Source organism: Pieris napi, chromosome 20, assembly GCF_905475465.1.
Source record: "Pieris napi chromosome 20, ilPieNapi1.2, whole genome shotgun sequence".
In the NCBI taxonomy this organism is placed as follows: domain Eukaryota; kingdom Metazoa; phylum Arthropoda; class Insecta; order Lepidoptera; family Pieridae; genus Pieris; species Pieris napi.
The window spans coordinates 6327839-6347351 of record NC_062253.1 but is presented as its reverse complement, the minus strand read 5'-3'; the positions used below and the strand labels follow the sequence as shown (position 1 = coordinate 6347351).

Sequence of the window (19513 nt, the reverse complement as noted above, 5' to 3'; positions counted from 1 at the left end):
ACTTATATTTAAATATGTATGCTATGAATCCATCAAAATTTTAAAGTTTTAAATGTTCTCAAAACGTTTTTACGTAAATTATTGATCATGTACACAAAAAATACTTTTTTTTTTTAATTTAATAGGAGGCAAACGGGCAGGAGGCTCACCTGATGTTAAGTGATACCGCCGCCCATGGACACTTACAATGCCAGAAGGCTCGCAAGTGCGTTGCCGGCCTTTCAAGAATTGGTACGCTCTTTTCTTGAAGGACCCTAAGTCGAATTGGTTTGGAAATACTTCTGTGGGCAGCTGGTTCCACATAGTGGTACTACGGTAAATCTGATACTATGTCAGAGACACGATGGTCATTTATTCGTTCCTCTATTTATGTTTAAAAAAATGCCTGGCTTTATATTAAATAATTTTCATAATACTTTTACTGGCTGCATAGTGAATCATTACTATCCTAAGGGTCTGTTTCACAATGTACAGATAAGTTCTACATAAGTTCCAAATTAGCTATTTATTACTTATTGATAGGACAAACACTATTGTTGCGTTTCACGACTGTTAGATAGCGCTATTCGTCACATAAAGTCCATCATAAGTTATGAGTCCGATGAAGTGTCAAATAGTACAATTTATCTTCCAAATAATTTATGTGTTGCATAGCTATTCGGTACTTTATCCATACATTGTGAAACAGACCCTAAATCATTTAATTTCTGGCGCTTATCCTATATAATCAAGATTTTTCTCTATATGTCACTTCATTGACAGTTCTGACTTTCCAGCTAATTGCAAACTGAACCGTAGGATTGTGATGTCATTAATTCAATGTGAGATCTAGTAATACTGGATTGAAGCACGTGTTCTTCACGCGACCTATGTTACCACAGACAGCATGGTTGGACTTTGGTACTAGGGTTATTGAGGTCTACCTGCGAACATCGCTTACGTGACTCAAATGTTCGCAGTTTATTGTCAATAAAATGATGATGAAACTTTTCACAATAATACAATAGTTTTGTTATGGTTACTTAAATTTATAAGCATCAAGGTCGTGTAATGCTACAAGGGTCAGATTTTGTCTATTTCACTGTTCTTTAGCGCTAAGTAAACATTTGCGCTAGATTAAAAAAACATTTTCCAAGCCAATTATTCCGCTTTAAGCATAAAATGATTCAATATAGGAAGAGATCATTATTATATTCCACGATATACGATTGACAGCGACATCATAATAAGTTCAAGGTCTGCGAAACCAGTATTTCATTTCAAAGCAGTAAAGCCGTATTATTTCGAGGAGCTTTTAAAAGCCTGAAACAAAAATTAATGCCTGTTTCGTTAATTATTATTTGAATCATCAAATACTTAATCCCTATCGAAAAATATTTTTATTCCAGAGTAGATACCCAGGATTCCTTCTTCTTTCATACAACAAACATATTGTGACTAAGGTCAATTCCTTTTTGACCTATTATTAAAAAAATATATATAATTATTTAATAATAGGTCATGATGATTCCACGCAACAAACATGCACATTAATTGCATGGGTCAATCATATCAATGCGCAATTAATTTCAGTCAACAAGGTCTGTTTACTGAGGTTTGGGTTATCCGTTATTGCCTCATGGTGAAATGGGCCGATCACAGGCTAACTTCGTGACTGCGCGGTGGACGAGAAATGACGTGGTCCTAGTATCGCGCCACTTTGTCATCCAATCCACGAATCGCATATTGCGTTCCTTCCACATCGTGCCGCTTTGCCATCACTTCAGTTCAGTACATATTGTAGACTCTACAATATACATGGACATTTCGCAGTTACTGCATCACGAATCACGATACCGCGCCGGTCAAAGTTAAACATTACGGTATAAAATATCACACGTGAACCTCTGATGTTAAACAATCAATAATTTTTTATGTATAAATATCAATTCAATGGTGATTAATCTTACATTTGCGTGTTAATTAACGAACATATAAGTATTGAGTTGTGTCGATTGTGTGATTTTAAAAATATTTTAAATTGATTTTGGATTTTAACACAAAAACTTTTAACGGTGAGTATTTAAATTACCTTATATTTTAATAAATATTTTTAATTCACATTGAAATTTAAATATGAAATTAAATTTGCTACTCATTACCAAAAATATTTTGTACTTATACCAGTGCCTATGCCACAAGTACTTGACCTACTTTTACAAATATGTATAATATTTATAATTCTGAATAAATTTCTTGTACTAAGTAAAAGCCTTAATTCTATTAATAATTCGAGTAAAACTCATGTCTAATATTAACTTTAAATAATTGTTAAAGTTTGTGACATTTGACACATTTTGATGCTTTTCAAAATGTTAGGTGTCAAAAATTAAAACAAATAAAGGGAAATTTTATATTTGTCCTGTTGCCATTATTCAGAAATCAGGAGGTAATAAATTTTTTCCCCCTTAAGAATTCAGTTATATTGTACTAACTACTACAATATTATTAGGATCCAATAAAGAATAGTTTTGTAAAGTAAAGGGAAATTACTGGAATCGATAATTCTCCGGTGCTGTAACGTGTGCTCATAATTATAATTTACAAAACCTTGAATAATGGATGGACATTATTAAAGGGATAATTGATATATTTTCATATAAGTGTGCGCTGTTATACTTTTTACTTTCCTTTAGGAAAAATAAAATAAAACTTAGGATTTTTTTTATTTAGTGTTAAAATTTTCATTTGTTTTTCGACACGTGTGACCTTGTTATTATTCCTTTGCCAATTTCAATGCTTAGATGCTTGTATTAATTGTCTCTTATCATTATCGAGATATGGTTAAACATAATAATATAATATTTCTCTTATATTGTTAGTCATTTGTTGCCGCGACCTTTACTGACTTTCACACATTCTTAATCGTAATTATGTAACAAACAAATGAATTGTTACAGGTTTGAAGGATCTTTAAAATGGCTCCGAACTCGTCAGATGCGAATGGAGTGCTATTTGAAAGTGATGCAGCCACTCCAGATATGGCACTTCCAGATACTCCAGTAATGAAGGCTGATAACTATCCGAAAAAATTTGTTTGGAGAAACATTATAGCATTTGCATATCTACATATTGCTGCAATTTATGGTGGTTACTTGTTTTTGTTTTCGGCTAAATGGCAAACAGATATATTTGGTAAGTCACTGTATTATTAGATATTTCACAATATTAATTTTACTCATCAATTCAACATTAATTTGTCATACAATTTGTTTTAAAGGTAATTCTTGTTTGCCTTTAAGTATCCAGCATATTTGTCTTGCCAAACTATATTTCTGTTCTTATAGGTCTTAATGCAATAAATAAACCTTACTTAACCATACAGTAAAGTTGGGTAAATTTTATTTGATTTGGAAAGAGTAGGAAACTTAATTGGTAATTTATTCTATATTATCAATATCATCTTAGTATAAAAAGTTTGTTTCTTCAATTAAAATTCCTTATTAATTACCTTAATGCTATAATTAGTCAGAATAATTCACCTCTAGACAGTTTTTATTATGAATGAATGAATAATTCATAGTCACATTAAATCATTTATTTGTGAATTATCATAAAAAAATATTTCAGCCTATATATTGTATGTTATGTCTGGACTGGGAATCACGGCTGGTGCTCATAGACTATGGGCTCATAAGTCATACAAAGCGAAGTGGCCACTGCGTCTCATCCTTGTTATCTTCAACACTTTGGCTTTTCAGGTAATGACGGGTTTATTATTTAATAACATAAACTTTCGTTTGTGCAACCTTTTATTTAAATTTTTAGAAGATTTACTTATAAAACCAGAACCATTAATTGTTTATTGATAAAGTACGGTGTTTGTTCATTGTCCAGTTTGATTCTCAGTAAAACAATAATTGAGATGACGATCATCTTATTATTTAAGATGAATCTGTACCATACAAATATAGTAGCCAAGTCTTACATACTTCAAATAAAGATTATTAATTGATTTATAAGTTAAATAACATATGCCAACAGTAGTTATGAAGTCAATTAGGTGTATAATTGGTATTATCATGTCAATGCTAAATTGTATGTAAAATTTAAAAAAAACTTAAAATATTTGCTTAAATAATGGACTTCCTTTAAAAGTTATGCCAAACAGATAACTAAAATAGCATAAGTAAATATTACTCCAACTCCATAAGTTGCTTACATAGTTATATTTCTATTATTATAACTTATGTAGTGAAAGTCGTGATTTTAATTTGTCTAAATTAAGAATGTCATGTTAAAATTTAATTTATTGTTGTTACAATAAATAAGTTATACTTTACCTGTAGTTGATGTGCAAAAAAATTTTAGAATTGCAGAACTTTTATTATCTGAAGTGTTTTTGTTTTAAAATCAAGTCCAAAAAAAGATAGTTATATAAAATTACTTTTTTTTTAAGAAATAATACTCTTAAAAATAGGCATACGTAATTAGATTAATATATTTTGTTTTCTCAAGGTGAAATTTGTAAATAAATTAAAAATTTAATCAAGGACAAAGTTCTGGTATTCATAATATAAATATTTTGTAATCTCTATATATATATATATAAAATTCTCGTGTCACAATGTTCGTTCCCGAAACGGCTCGACCGATTGTTATGAAATTTTTTATGCATATTCTGTCATAGTCTGAGAAGCGGCTACTATCTATCTTTCAAACCCTTAAGTGATAAGGGGTGTCCACCCCAAACAATTTTTTTAAATTTTCAGATTTTTTGATTTTTTTTTATGATACAGCATATAAAAATACATAAAACCCTTAATTTTCCCACTACGATCATCCCCTATTTTTATTAAAGCAGATAGTTATTTTTATTGAACTAAAACAATGTTTAGAAATACTATACATGGCAAAACAATGTTTGTCCGGTCAGTTAGTAATATATATAAGAAAATTGTCTACCATCAACATCTATTCATTACTAATTTATGGTAAAATTATGTAGATGGTAGAGTTAACACGTGTAAAGAATACATTTAGAATCTCTATTAAAATAATCAAATTTATTTACACAGTTCCATAGTATTAACCATATATAAACGAAATATTTTACGACAATATCATGACTTTATCTACAGGACTCCGCAATAGATTGGGCAAGGGACCATCGCATGCATCACAAATATTCAGAGACAGATGCAGATCCTCATAATGCAACCCGTGGCTTCTTCTTCTCCCATATTGGCTGGCTTTTAGTTCGTAAACATCCTGAACTCAAGAAGAAAGGGAAAGGCCTAGATCTTAGTGACCTCTACTCTGACCCCATCCTTCGTTTCCAAAAGAAGTAAGTGCAAAAGGGAGCGTTTAAGAATTACGTAACTAATTTGGGGGGGGGGGGGTCCTTTTGTAAACGATGCGGGGTTTGAATTACGCGTTTTTGTTAATACTTTTTGCCTTTCCAGTACTTTTCACCACATAATGGTAACTTTTAGGTATAAAGAGTCACTAGGTGGTCAGGAAAAGTTTTATTTACTTGGGTACAGAAAAACGTTACGGTGCGTTACATGGGGGGGGGGGGGGCAATAATCTCCCTAACCTGCATTGAGGTTTATTTGTGGAAGTTTTATCAATGTGGATGAGTGTTTGATATAGATATGATAAGGCTTAACATTGTTTACAATATGTTGGTGACTAATAGTGGAAACTTTGCACACACATAGCCTAAAAGTTAGTGTTATGGTCAAATTTTTATAAACAAGTGTAACTCCCTATATTTATTAATAATTTAGCATTCTCGCTATGCGATAATTTCTCATGCAACGTCATTTAACTTCTAGAGCGACGTTGTAATGCAAGTGAGACACACAAATTCACGAGAATTTTGAATGGTAAAAAAATGTGTGACGTCACATCAGGAGGAGGAGGGGAGGGAGGGGTTATAAAAATGTGACAACCTGTGACAAGGACGGGGGAGGGGTTCAAAAGTCCTAAAATTCGTGTGACGTACTTTATGAATGGCCCCTGATCGACATTACTATAAACTTGTTTCTTTCCAGGTACTACATGATTTTGATGCCAATCGCCTGCTTCGTCCTTCCGACTGTGATTCCCGTCTACGGCTGGGGTGAGACTTGGTTGAACGCCTATTTTGTAGCCGCGATGTTCCGTTACGCCTTCATTCTCAATGTCACGTGGTTGGTCAACTCCGCTGCCCACAAATGGGGTGACAAGCCATACGACAAGAGCATTCAGCCCTCAGAGAATATATCGGTCGCCATTTTCGCACTCGGGGAAGGATTTCACAACTACCACCACACGTTCCCGTGGGATTACAAAACTGCTGAACTGGGAAACAACAAAATCAACTTTACAACCACTTTTATTAACTTTTTCGCGAGAGTCGGTTGGGCGTATGATCTGAAAACTGTGTCCGATGAGATAGTCCAAAGTCGGGTGAAACGTACGGGTGATGGGACGCACCCATTATGGGGGTGGGGTGATAAAGACCATTCCAAAGAAGAAATGGACGCGGCTATCAGAATCAACCCTAAAGATGAATAAAATGCACACGATATCCGAGAATCGCAATTAAAATTTGATAGATTCTACAAAGGGAACATGACACAATGTTACCCTTTTTATTTTAATATTTAATGTCTATGATAGCGATAAAGCTTCCACTATTTAGGTTATAAGTGTCTTTCGAATATTTTTCGCTTGTTTGAGCTCAAATGGGCACAATCTTTAGTTTTTGTTATAACGAATATTTTTTTGTAGGTCAAATCTAAAAGATAGATCTAAATTTTAGTTTTAGTTATTCGCACTGAATTGTGAGACTGTGAACGAAATAGTTTTTAATTTATTTGTTTACTGCGTATATTAAATAGTTCTGGAGAATCGTAAATATATAACTTTTTTTTTAATTTCAACCTTTTCGAGAATTATAAAAGTATCTGGTTCTAACTGGATGTCCCATAGTAATTCCGTAACGTTCATTGGCAAGTTTACATTTTCCTAATATAGCAAAATCTTGCCTACACATTTATTCACTCAAATTTATATTACGCAGTATAACACATCAGTATTACGCACTAGATACACAATCACTAGTCTGTATGTTTTGAATTATCGGTTTGAATCCGACCCGCACATTATTTATTGAAATGGATTGTTGCAAGGTTAAGAACTATCTACAGAAGGTATGATAATCGACGAATGTTGGCATAATATATTTATGGTAACTTGTTGCTCGCTATGAAGGACAGATATCCAAACATCTTTAGGGGATGTGAATCGTAAAACGTATTGAACAAATAAGGTGCTGTTTTAACTTTTTGAATTTGCTTATGGTAACATTTAAGCTCCTTCCTTTGTCTTCTAAATATTGTGTCGTATCTGAAATGAGACGTAGTAATATGCCAAATACTCCTAAGTCGTTACATTACCGATTTTTGTACTATTGACCCGCTTTAATGAAATTCCGGGATCTTTTTACTATTAAAAATCTACCCAAGTTACGTAAACTGAAAGAACATGTTTTCTTCATAGCGAACTCCAAGCGGATGGTGTCACGCAGTCAAAGTTTGACTGATGTTGTAGGACTGATGTGTGGAAATGATTGTGATATTTAGTATATAGATGATCGGAAAATAAAACCAATGCGATCTTAAATTATTTATTAAAAGCTTAAACGGCGTTCCCAATGTAACGTTTGCACTCAGTGTTGATTAATTTACTAATATGCTGGACATAATGTAGTAATATAACAGTGCTAGCGAATTGTTGTTTTATTTACATACCCTCAAATCCCCTACAACCAGAGACAAATATAAACAGAGAAGTTACAAACAAAATTGATAAAATACATATTGAAAAATGCATTCTTAATTTGGTAAACTCAAAATTGTACCATGGTACGTAGATTTCATTCCGAAGCCTATTTGTACCAATTGACAATTTGCATAAAAATTTGCTAAAGACATTGTCAAACTTTGTGCTTGAAGAATCAATATCACAATAATATGTTAAAATTTGTCCGATACAATCAAAACATGTTATCTAAGTGCTCGTTCAGACACGGCGGGAACCGCGCGATTTCAGAATCGCATGGAAATCGCGCGGGTCTTATTTGTATGAGTTATTAAGTAATCGTTCAGACATACCCGCGCGGTTAATCAAACCGCACGGTTTCCGCAAACCAACCGCCAGAAAATAGAATCGCGATACTCCCGCGCGTTTCTATTACTATGGAGTCTTTACTTCGCGTTCATTAGCATTGCGGGCACCGCGCGATTAACACGTCATAACAAGAGCACCGTGAGCTCGCTATCGCTTCGACACTGAGTTATTTATTGATGAAGTGGAGAGTTTTTCTTCTGGTAACGCTTGCCCTCATATGTGTTTCAGAGCTTGAAATATCTTCCCTGATTAGTTCAATGAGTTCATCAAAAGATTTTATTGACATTCTCAAATAGTCGAAAAATTTTCTCTCAAACATTCTTAAATTGGGATATAGTGTTACAAATTTACCATGTGTCAGTCGATCCTCTCTGAATCTGCCTTTTCTTTATTTTCTGTATCAACCACAGACACGTTAGTTACTCTTCGACTTCCATCTTGAAACTGATCGCTAACTAACCGCCACTGTTTGAACAGTCGCCATTTTTGCGGTTCAAACCGCACGATCTGACAATCGCGCGGTTCCCGCTGTGTCTGAACGAGCACTAAAGATCGCGAATCAGTTGCGCAATGCTTAAATGTGTGCAATCGAGTTTTATTTCAAAAGGAACTTGACCTATCAAGGACAATTATGCAATAAAATAACTGCATTTTTATAAAACGTGTATTTTTTTGTAAAAATGGTAGCTATGGCAACAAGCAAGCTTTAGTCTAAGTTTGCAGGTACATACGGAATAGACAATAGGTTAAAAAGAGCTTTTGGTGGAATTTTGTGCTAGAAAGTGTAGGTTGCCTGGAAGATATCCTTAATAGCGATAAGACCGCCCGATGCTATGTAATGTTTTTATTTTTGTTTTTTTTAATAATATGCAATAAACTGTGAGTACATCATTTAAAGCTGTCGTAACTTTCAAAGCAAAATGTTAGATTCCTTAATATGTATTATCACACTATACTTTACTATGCTTGCGAAGGCAATTCGAAAATAATCTATTCCGAAATCAGTAAGTAATTCATATATTCTCTCCATAAAAAAGGTCTTGCTCATCAAACTTGTCCGGTAAACAAACGAAGAATTCAATCAAGTTCATAATAGGCCCCCGCGAAAACGGGTTCTGATAGCGGCCTCTCTTGTCACGTAGATACGGGTACCTCTTGTAGTTAAACATTTCGTTGGTAGTTAAATTCATGCAGGCGTGAAGCACCTAAAATGTGAGAAAAGAGAACTATTAATTAAGCATATGATTTGTCTACCAACCCCTACGCGAAAACATATAAACAAATATATTTTGTACATTTACTATTTAAGAAAATATTGCGTTCTTTAAAGTACACAATAATACGATGTTTGGTTTATCGACTAAATATATAATGAAAATATATAATGAGTTATTTTCACGTAAATTTTCGTTTTTACCAGTTAAAGAAGATTTATTTAAATATACCAATGGTTTACTTAAAAAATGGACCATTTTATTTTTAATATATATTTAATAATTTTGCAGCTCACATAGACATAGGTCCCATAGACAGGATTATGTTATCAGACTTATAGTTTTCAGGATATTATCCGATATGTCTCATGTTTTATACACATCGCGTCTTATTGCAAAAATCATATGTTAAAAGAAAATATTTTTTAAATTTGTTTAAGGTATCCAAACATGTTATATAGTTATAATATTAAAACAAAATAAATCATTTTGGTACCCACTAAAATCATTAAAAATATTAAAATAAACGAATTACCAATTGGATTTGTAGATCTTGCTCTATATTAAATAATAATAAAAATCAAAAAGGATTATACTAACCGAAGTGCACGTGAGAATCCATCCGAGTGCGCAAAATGTTATAGCCTCAAGCAAACCCAGCATATAAAGTATTCCAAAGCCTTCTAGGTATAGACAATAGCACGCGAAGTATATAGAAAGTGTACAATTTATAGCAACACTCATCACGAACAAAAAGAACCACATGCGATTTCGAACGCCGATACAGTTATAGATGAATGGACAGTGGTGGTCGAAGTAGGCCACGCAGCGCTTGCAAATACGACAATGCTTTGCCCTGTAAAAATAAACCTTTAGACTTTATAATATGCATAAATCATATTTGATAGTTTTGTTCGGGTACAGGTTCAGGAGTATAAATAAAATACGTATTTTTGGAAGAGTAGCAGTAGTTTTTTAACAATTTTTAAGCTATGGCGATGCCGCAGAGTTTGTATCGAGCTTTTCATTAGTATGTGGAGATGCGCAAACGCATTTTCATCTTGGAAATATAAAATACTTATCGTAAACTAAACTAGGACTCGAGTCTTAGGTCTTTCTAGGACGTCTTTAAACTTGAATAGTTTCAAGAGCTCTCAAGCCATTTCTTTGTATGAAATTTGACATTTTTGACAGCGTTCCAGACAAGATGGGTAAGTATCGTTACGAAAATGTATCTATTATTTAATATTTTGTAAAACAATTTTGCAGTACATAAGCGTACTTTAAACTTTGTTTTGTTTCCTTCTTCTTGCATTCTCTATTGTTCACAGTTTTCATTTTTATAGCATATGCTCATTGGTTCGGGACCCTTTAGTTGATTTCCCAGTCCCGTAGACCTTCTATGGGTAAACAGTCTTTGATTACCAAAATAAATATTGTTTCGCAGAAGATCGAACACTGGACCTCCAGTACATCATGTGTGCGAATCCCAGTACATCATCATGCTTCGATGACTTTGAAGTCATCGAAGTTTTTTTTCTAATGAAATGAAACCTAAATTGAAGAAGATTAAAGCTCATTTATGAGGGGCAGTGGAATCTAACTGTGTCAATCAAATTTTAGATTCGCTCTTGTTCAATAGGAAAATAAACGTTATGACATTCTCTCTTATATTAATTAGGTATTGGCAACTTACCTCAAAGGTCGTAGACATCTGCACGTGTGGCATAGACGTGAAAGTATAGCATTTCTTTTCTTCCATTTATCGTAGTACGGTATTTGTCTTATCGCTCGATAATAAGTTTCAGAATTTTGTGGTATGTACCCTGGATCGCGACGGTTAGCAATCAGCCAACTCATCCACATTATCGCATTCCAATAAAGAAAACAGTAGTGAGATAGCCGTAGCGTATTCCATGTTAATGGTATGCACTGGAAACAAATATTACGTATTAAAGATAAATTACCCTATTTTTTTTCTATAAAAGACAATTCACACTAATTGACCTAGTCCCATGATAAGCTGGTGAAGCTTGTGTTATGGGTACTAGGCAACGGATATACATACATATTATTGATAGATAGACTTATAAATATTTAAACACCCAAGACCTAAACACAACACCAAATGTTCATCACATCGATGTTCGTCTCAGCCGGGGATCGAACCCGGGACTCATGGATTCACAGTCAGGGGTAGTAATCACTAGACCAATGAGTCGTCAAATACACATACAATGTATCATTAAAACTACATTATATAAAAAGTTAAGTGTCGAAATTGATTTAAAAATTAAATTGGACCACATGACGTATCAGATATCGGTTCATTAGCTTGTCAAATAAATAATGGTTTGTAAAGTAAGGCTGCATCTTATTTCGGATAAAACTGCGCATTTATGTCAGACGATATTGTTTTACATTCATACTACTTATGTGTAATAATGATTAATTTAAATAAAAATTATTACATACCTACCTTTATGCTTATTTGTCGAAGAGTTTGATATACATTCTCGTATGTAGTATTATGGATTTCTTATTAACTTATTTTTTTTAAACATTACAGCTTTCTACCCTTAGTTGGTAACATAATGCTTGTTACCTGGGTTTGTATTCGATTTCCAGTAAACAAATATTTCCATACAATCTAATTAGAACTATATTAAAAATATATAACGTAACACGCAGAAATGCGTTTGTTCTAGGTATACCCGTAATTTTACAAACACAAGCTCCGTGAGTAAATCAATGAAGTTACAAATAAGTACATAGAAAATGTATAATTACCCGTATAATATACATAGGATAACCCCACAAGAGAACGGATCCGAGAAAGAAAAGCAGTGGTCCCTTAGAATCACCAGCTCCACCGAACAGCAAGGCCCATAACTCGGAAAGCGGTGGCATCCAGTGAGATTTGCGTTTCATCTCCTTTTGCAGCAGTTTCACGACCTCCGCGTGTCGGTGGCTTTGTGCGAGCATTAGGGGTGTCTTTCCATTTTTGTCACGTGGCTCGAGTTCAGCCTTTACCTGAAAGAGAGCCTTGGTTACCATGGCAACCAAAACAAAGCTGTAATGTTGGAGTTTTACACATTGAAAAGGGACCAGTTTTAGCCGACTTCAAAAAAGGAGATTATATTAGCAATTTTCGTTTCTGGAAGAGGTCTGTTGAATGTTTGTGTGATTAATTGAACATAGGTAGGTACTAGTCTAGTCATAAAAAAAAACTGTGTGCATACAAAGTACACGTCATGTCAGAACTCAGAAGTGAAACTTCTTTGGCAAACTAATTTTTAACTCTTGTCTATATTTATTACAAATCTAAATTAAAATTAGTTAATATTAAATTCTAATATTTCATTAAATCTATATACGAAATTTTAATTAAAAAAAAAAATTATAGGTAATTCACCCTTCTCACTCTCTCTCAATCGCTCTCTCCCTTTTCTTTGACAAACGCTGCACATCGCCTAAAGAAGCCTAAAGAAGTTTCACTTCAAAAATCTGCTTGTCATAAAATAAAATCACTTCATTTCTCAAGTACTATAATATAGCTTATATTATAATATCGGGATAATCCGGTCGGAGCCTGGTACTTGAAACCGCGGGACACAGTTTCTATGTTACATATTTCTTATATTTCATACTTCTGTATACATACCTTTTCACAAAGCAATCGGACGCACGTCAAATTGCCTGAAAGACACGCGAGATGTAAGGGTGTTGAGCCAAAATTGTCAGTACAATGTAACGGCACCCCTGAGTAGATTAATAGACGGACTAAATCTGCGTGACCCTTATACGCCGCCCAATGGAGAGCTGTGTCACCGTTTATATCTGATAGTCTCGTTGCTGCTCCCATGCCAAGTAGATATGCGGCAGTGGCCGTTTTTCCATACATACAGGCTGTCATTAATGGCGTTAAACCTTGAAAAATGCATCATTTGTGAGTGGACTGGAAGATGTTTACAAGAAATATTGACACGGAGCAGCTGAGTGTTACAAGAGGCCTTATAGCTAACTAGTGGACCCCACAGACGTTGTCCTGCATGATATTTCAAGCTATTAGGATATTAAAGTATGAAAGTACCGACTGCAGTGCCACCTGCCGGGCTGATTTGTGAATCTAAACCATTCCCAGATCCCCTTGAACACATACAAAAAATTTCATCAAAATCGGTCCAGTCGTTTGAGAGAAGTTCAGTGGCATACACACTCACAGAAGAATTATATATATAAATATTAGCGATCCAGGTTATCCGCTAATCAATTTAGAATATTACATTTAAAAAAGTCAAGTCAATAATTATCATTGTTTGGTGATTTAAGGATCTATATAACTATTCAAATTTGTTAGGTAACTTCTCTTGGAAATCGATTTGAAATATTTAAAAATGTTAAAATTAACTAAATATTTTTTACCTTTGAAATCAGCTGCGTTCACCGCGACGCCTGATTGCAATAGAACTTGCACTACTGATGCATGCCCTTTTCGACAAGCCCAGTGAATTGGCCGAGGACCCTAAAACATGATTTTTTATATCATTTACGAATACTCCTAGTATCCGCAGAGGAGAAGCGTATAAAAGTTTCTAGTATCCCTCTGTAGCTAAGTCACATTCTTAGATTATTTAATGTACTTTAGGGTTTTAGGCGGGAGATTCTAAGTAGGATACAATAAGGAAACATAATGGCTATATGGGTAGACAGTTAGTAAGCTTCTTTGGGAGTCGAGGATATTAAACGACAGAGACGCATTGCGATTGGTTATCAGCATTTCTAGTCAAAGACTTGCCACGATCAGTCTTTCATTTGAATAATCACAATAAAACGAAACGTCATCGTTTTGCCTTTCGTTCAACATTCTCACCCTCCTGATACTATTTACTTTATACCTGAGTCCCTAAGCAAGAGAGGTCTACAGGTGCTCCTCGTTCCACCAAGTACCTCATGACAGCAACGCTACCATCCAAGGCGGCCCAGTGAGCTGGGGTGTAGCCATGTTGATCTCGAGCACTTAGAATTTCCACGCCCAGTTTTTCTACCAGACGCTCGATTTCAGATACCTCACTAAAACCATTTTACAATTATCCGTAAGTAGGCCACTTCATTAAGGATTTGAGAAGAGTTTAGCTAACTCTCTTAATACAACTTCTGTTATTTTTGAAGTTATACTTCTTTAGGCGCGTTATGAAAAATTGATGAGAGTGAAATTTTACGATGCGCGCGCACCGTGACACAAAATTAACAGAATGAAGTTGCCCACGGAAGATGCTACGGCATTGGACATAATTTAAAAACAAGATTCGAATAATAATAGAATTTATTTATTAAATTTTTCAAATGTAAACTGAACTTTATTGACTATAAAGACTCCTTTTCCAGTCTTTGAATTAATTGTAATTAATTATGTGCATGCAATAAAAAACTATTTTTAATAATGCCAAAGAATTATAACTTTTTACGCGCGTACATAAGTACACGCACCCTTTTTTTATTTAGAATTATTCTTTACATAGGGAATATCTGGAGAATTGATTTTAAAGTCAAAAGTTCAATGTTAAATAAATCAGGTTAAAGTTGAACAATATAATTACGATTCTATTTAATTAGTAGTTCATCATCACGTCTTAGCTATGTCCAATTGTCCAAAATGCTCTTGAAATATGCAGATATTTACCCTGAACGTACTCCCTCGAATATAAGTTGTTCGTAATCCGAGTGATGGTTTAGGTTTGTCGTTATCCGAGGCTGCGTAGACGGTGCGTCAGGAGATATTGGTGAGCATGGAGGTAGAGATTCCTCGGCAGCCATAGTGCATGGGGGCGGCTGCGGCAGCGCCCAAACGCCGCGCGCCGCCCCCGGACTGGGATAGACCTGGATACATCAGAGTCTTATTATTTTGTTGATAAGCAATTTTCTGTTTTCCGTATAAGTAATACCGATCGGAATAAAAGTTTAATAACATAACTTAATTAAGTCGACATCACAGGAGACCGAAGATCTGGCAGCTACCTCGGACAAAGAATTAGTCTTGCAATTCAAAGGGGGAACGCTGCCAGTATCTTCGGAACCTTGCCTAAAGGGACTCCTTTTAATGATATATTTTAGTTTATGTTAAGTTTAGTTATTTATTTCAATGTATATTATTTTATTAATAAACTTTATTTGTCACATTAAATCTTATATTTTATTTTTCTTTATGAATCAGTGTGAGTTTTAGTAATCTTTTGTAAAGGAGATCGAATCTCATCTGACAGCAGCGCTACGCCATCTAAGTGTACCACAGTTTTCCGTTAAATAAACCCACACACACTTAATTAATAACATTTTAACAACGTTAAAAAAATTATGGAGGCGACTGGGTTGGATATGTTCAGTCGGGTCTTTCAGGCGTGGGCAGCTGGATGATTTAGGTCAAATGATTCGGCTTAGCAACGAAATGTGCTCATATAATAAATTGTATTCAAAGGATCTTCATGCCCTTGTAAATTGATAAAAAAATAACTAATATATACGTCATGTTTAATTTTTTATCAGATTTAAGTCGCGGCATTTGTACTATTATTACGTATATCGGTATATACATACTCAAAACAAGATAATATTATTGAATGAATTAAAATAATGTATTTCATAATCTTTACCGAACTGCAATGCAGTAACTTTGAACTTTAGCTTAGGTACTTATGTAGATCATAGCAATAAATCGATTTTAATAGGTTACAACAATTTATTGTTGCCTTGTGGATCTACAATACAAAATTAGGTTATAAAGTTTCATATCAAGGAAAATTTGTTTGATTATACGAAGAAATATGAATGATTGTGTGTAGGTAGAAAAACATACTTTAAATTCTTCGACAAAAATGTTATTATTTTCAAAGACACACCAAAACTAGTTTTTCTATTGATTATGTAGCATTATTAGCGTAGCAGGAAACCTATTTATTTTTAACTCGCTTATACCACAAAGGTTCCCGTTAAGGACTCACCTTACTATTCACGGCGAGGCCGTTAGTTGCCCCCACCGCAGGTCCTTCACTCTCCGCCACGGCCTTTTACAGGGATTCAATATTATTTACGAGAACTCATATGTATAAAGAAGTAACACTGACCAAAATTTTTATACGAGTATGAAAACGTAACAAAGTTTAGTTATATTGATTCATAAACGTCAGACAGTGACGCATGCGCAGTGCTAACCGGAAGTTGGTACTTACCGAGTTTAAAAGTTTTCTTCCGATCAAATTAGGTATTCTGAGTCTTAATTAACATTTCAAACATATTTCATAAAACTATTATTTTATAGAAAATAATTTAAGTAGTGTCCCATAATATTGGCGGCACGATTTGAAATTGTACATTAAACAGCTGTTTCTGACGTTTTGCTGGTCTCTTAGAAAACATATATGTATATATTTTTAAGAAATGCTACTATGTTACTTGGGGTGTAGTAACTGTAACAATATTTTATAATAAATCATATAGCTAAGTGTACACGGTAAGACAATTAAACAGACACATAATGAGGATAAATTAGTGCACCAATTTAAAGTCTCCAATCACAAATTATCTAATCTCATTAATACAAACACATTAGATTATTTTGTGAAAGAAATGTTTTTATTTCTTGTTATTTTATATAGCACTCCATGAATTAGAGAAACTTTCCTGTTCATTTTTAAGAACAAATATATATATATGTAGTTGATGATTACCAGAATGTAACAAATAGGTCATACTAAGTATTTGTTAGGATAATTTTGTTTCAGGCCAATAAAGATATTAAAAAAAAAACAGAAATTGGTACAGTCAAAAAATTTATAAAACAATAATTTGATTAAATACTTTAAAACAAAGATTATTTAGTAAAAATAAAATAATATAGAATTCATAATTTAACGTTCAATATTAATACATTGGTTATGATTAAATATAAAACAATCCATAAAAATTGTGAAAATGAACTTTAATTCAGCAAGTTTATACTAAATGTATAAATATGATATAATCTAGATTTTGTTTTACTACCTAAATAGACATCATGTTATAAAAAGTGTACAACTAATCCTAGTAGCTGATTAAACATCTCACAGTGGCTTACATTATTTAGTTACATTAGATCTTATAAAGCACATTCTTGTATTTTATTACACTTAAATAATAATAATAAAATAGATAAAGAAATAAAGAGTCAAGCATATAGCTCACAACTGATGTTGAACTCCCAAACAACAATCATCGCAAATACAAATCTTAAAACTCTAGTAAACTTGAAATATTTAACGAGCCAACTGAATAAATTAATATTCATAATAAGAAACAAACTTAACAATCTTGATAGGTCAAAATAATATTTTCAACAAGAGATGACAGGCTGCACATTTGATATATGCTGTGGAAATATTAAAATTCCTTTTATACCTAAGTAATATTTTATATTAAATTGTTATTCTATGCCAATCAAAGTCAAAAAAGTCAATTTGTCTATTCATTACTGTACTGATATTGTAAAATTGGTTTTAATTATTTTGCGCCATTATCTTTTTTGTGTTTTAAAACTTACAGATAGGGGCTGACCATGAATAACATAGCCATTCAAAGCTTGTATAGCCATCGCCGCTTGATCATAGTTTCTCATTGTAACAAAACCGAATCCCTTACTTTTATTAGTTTGATGATCCTTAATTATCTTAACTGATAAAATAGCACCATATGGACCAAAAAGCTGCCACAAAGTCAGTTCTTCCACTTCTGGAGCAATATTATAAATATAAATAGACCATGTACTAGGGGAATTATGGTCACCAATAGCACCCATATGATTTATCCAATGATAAGGTTTCACAAGTGGATTCTTAGAAAAATTATTATTATTGTTTTTATGTTTATTTGGATTACTTTTATTAGCATACTTAACAGTAAGAGCTTCCAAGAAGCCAGGAGGTATAGATCCATTGATGTTTTGGATGGCCCTCTCTGCTTCATATTGGTGTTCATATAATACAAAAGCTATGCCTGAAGCTATACGGGAATTGACTATTTTACCAAATTGTGCGAACAGTCCATGTAAATCCTGTAAGGTTAGTTCGTTTGGCAGGTTACACACGTAGAGGTTCCAATCTGCTTCCGGCTTGGTGGGAGGTTTCAACTCTGGATTGAGCAGGGCGTGAGACACTTTGAGTGTCTTATTCTGCATTAACAGACCGTTAAAGGCCTTTCGTGCCTTCACAGCATCATCAGGCCGAGCGTACTCGACGAAACCATACCCTCTGTTCGCTATCAATTTACAACTTTCTAATTTACCCATGGTGGAAAATAATGAAAACATCATATCCTGGGTCATGACTTCGGGAATGTAATTGACGATAAGCTTCGTTGGTGATTCGTCGGGCCCATATTCGTAATTTCCATGACAATTACCGTCTTGACACGATTCCGACATTTTTTAATTGTTGTTTAGGAATGACATTTTATCTACAATGTTGCCAGAGTTACTATTGCGACAATTTCGTTCAGAAACGAAAAACTTATTGCTATACAAAATAATTAGGGTATAAAGTTTTTTTAAATAATTCTTCATTCTAATTAAAAGATAAGTACATCAAATCCAGTATATAAGTATTGTTTTTAAAAATGGCAAATACCTTTTGTTAAATGTCACACTTTAGTAATCTGTATTTACTTTTATTATTGATTTTCCGTTTCCTTAAAACAATAAACTAAGGCGTATCTATTGACTATGGTGTACTACAAGGCCATAGAATCTAACGTAATACCTTACATAGATTATAGTATATAGTCCATATGCATAATATATTACATATTAATTATTAAAGTGGATGGAGTTATGATTTAGAAGATTTTAGACGATCACATTAATTATCTATTTTACAGACAGACATGTTGATTTATCAATGCAATGTAACCAGTAAGACTTAAGATAGTATAGGGTGGATTAGGATAAAAACCAACGTCACAGTAAAGCTTTATTAATTAAATACTCGTACAATTAAATTTTAAATCCATTTTTAAATTTCTTACTAATAAGTAATAAAATATTGTACGTAGTACACAACAAATTTTAGCTTATATTTGTTCATTTAAATTACATTTTAATAAGATTTTAAATT

The 19513-nt window shown here is 33.4% G+C and overlaps 3 protein-coding genes across 5 annotated transcripts; 1 reads left to right on the top strand and 2 right to left on the bottom strand.

The window, feature by feature from the left end:
• Positions 1-1821: 1821 nt before the first annotated feature.
• LOC125059667 (acyl-CoA Delta-9 desaturase-like) lies at positions 1822-7761 on the top strand. Of its 2 annotated transcripts, none has more exons than XM_047664187.1 (5): positions 1822-2054; positions 2940-3174; positions 3610-3740; positions 5121-5326; positions 6039-7761. In XM_047664187.1, the coding sequence occupies exons 2-5, from the start codon at positions 2958-2960 to the stop codon at positions 6541-6543; spliced, it is 1059 nt and encodes a 352-aa protein (XP_047520143.1). In that variant the 5' UTR covers positions 1822-2054; positions 2940-2957; the 3' UTR covers positions 6544-7761. The 2 variants fall into 2 exon arrangements, with proteins under 2 accessions (XP_047520143.1, XP_047520144.1); XM_047664188.1 differs by lacking the exon at positions 1822-2054 and adding an exon at positions 2310-2428.
• A 1052-nt stretch (positions 7762-8813) lies between these two features.
• On the bottom strand, positions 8814-16887 carry LOC125059666 (probable protein S-acyltransferase 23). Of its 2 annotated transcripts, none has more exons than XM_047664185.1 (9): positions 16373-16887; positions 15058-15254; positions 14273-14447; positions 13800-13899; positions 13039-13304; positions 12165-12419; positions 11071-11306; positions 9975-10230; positions 8814-9365 (listed from the first exon to the last, which is right to left on the bottom strand). In XM_047664185.1, the coding sequence occupies exons 2-9, from the start codon at positions 15189-15191 to the stop codon at positions 9174-9176; spliced, it is 1614 nt and encodes a 537-aa protein (XP_047520141.1). In that variant the 5' UTR covers positions 15192-15254; positions 16373-16887; the 3' UTR covers positions 8814-9173. The 2 variants fall into 2 exon arrangements, with proteins under 2 accessions (XP_047520141.1, XP_047520142.1); XM_047664186.1 differs by having other exon boundaries at positions 12165-12407; positions 16373-16870.
• A 443-nt stretch (positions 16888-17330) lies between these two features.
• Positions 17331-18859, bottom strand: LOC125059668 (ELAV-like protein 2). Its single transcript, XM_047664189.1, has one exon. The coding sequence runs from the start codon at positions 18823-18825 to the stop codon at positions 17920-17922; it is 906 nt and encodes a 301-aa protein (XP_047520145.1). The 5' UTR covers positions 18826-18859; the 3' UTR covers positions 17331-17919.
• Positions 18860-19513: the final 654 nt, after the last annotated feature.

What these genes read in the sequence shown, in the direction of transcription:
- LOC125059667 (XM_047664187.1), top strand. Translation starts at nt 2,958, where the DNA reads ATGGCTCCGAACTCGTCAGATGCGAATGGAGTGCTATTTGAAAGTGAT. An exon ending in TCAACACTTTGGCTTTTCAG is followed by an intron (nt 3,741 to 5,120) that starts GTAATGACGGGT and finishes CTTTATCTACAG; the next exon opens with GACTCCGCAATAGATTGGGC. An exon ending in ATCCTTCGTTTCCAAAAGAA is followed by an intron (nt 5,327 to 6,038) that starts GTAAGTGCAAAA and finishes GTTTCTTTCCAG; the next exon opens with GTACTACATGATTTTGATGC.
- LOC125059666 (XM_047664185.1), bottom strand. Translation starts at nt 15,191, where the DNA reads ATGGCTGCCGAGGAATCTCTACCTCCATGCTCACCAATATCTCCTGAC. An exon ending in TCCGATTGCTTTGTGAAAAG is followed by an intron (nt 12,420 to 13,038) that starts GTATGTATACAG and finishes ATGGTAACCAAG; the next exon opens with GCTCTCTTTCAGGTAAAGGC. An exon ending in AGATGTCTACGACCTTTGAG is followed by an intron (nt 10,231 to 11,070) that starts GTAAGTTGCCAA and finishes TTATTTTTACAG; the next exon opens with GGCAAAGCATTGTCGTATTT.
- LOC125059668 (XM_047664189.1), bottom strand. Translation starts at nt 18,825, where the DNA reads ATGTCGGAATCGTGTCAAGACGGTAATTGTCATGGAAATTACGAATAT.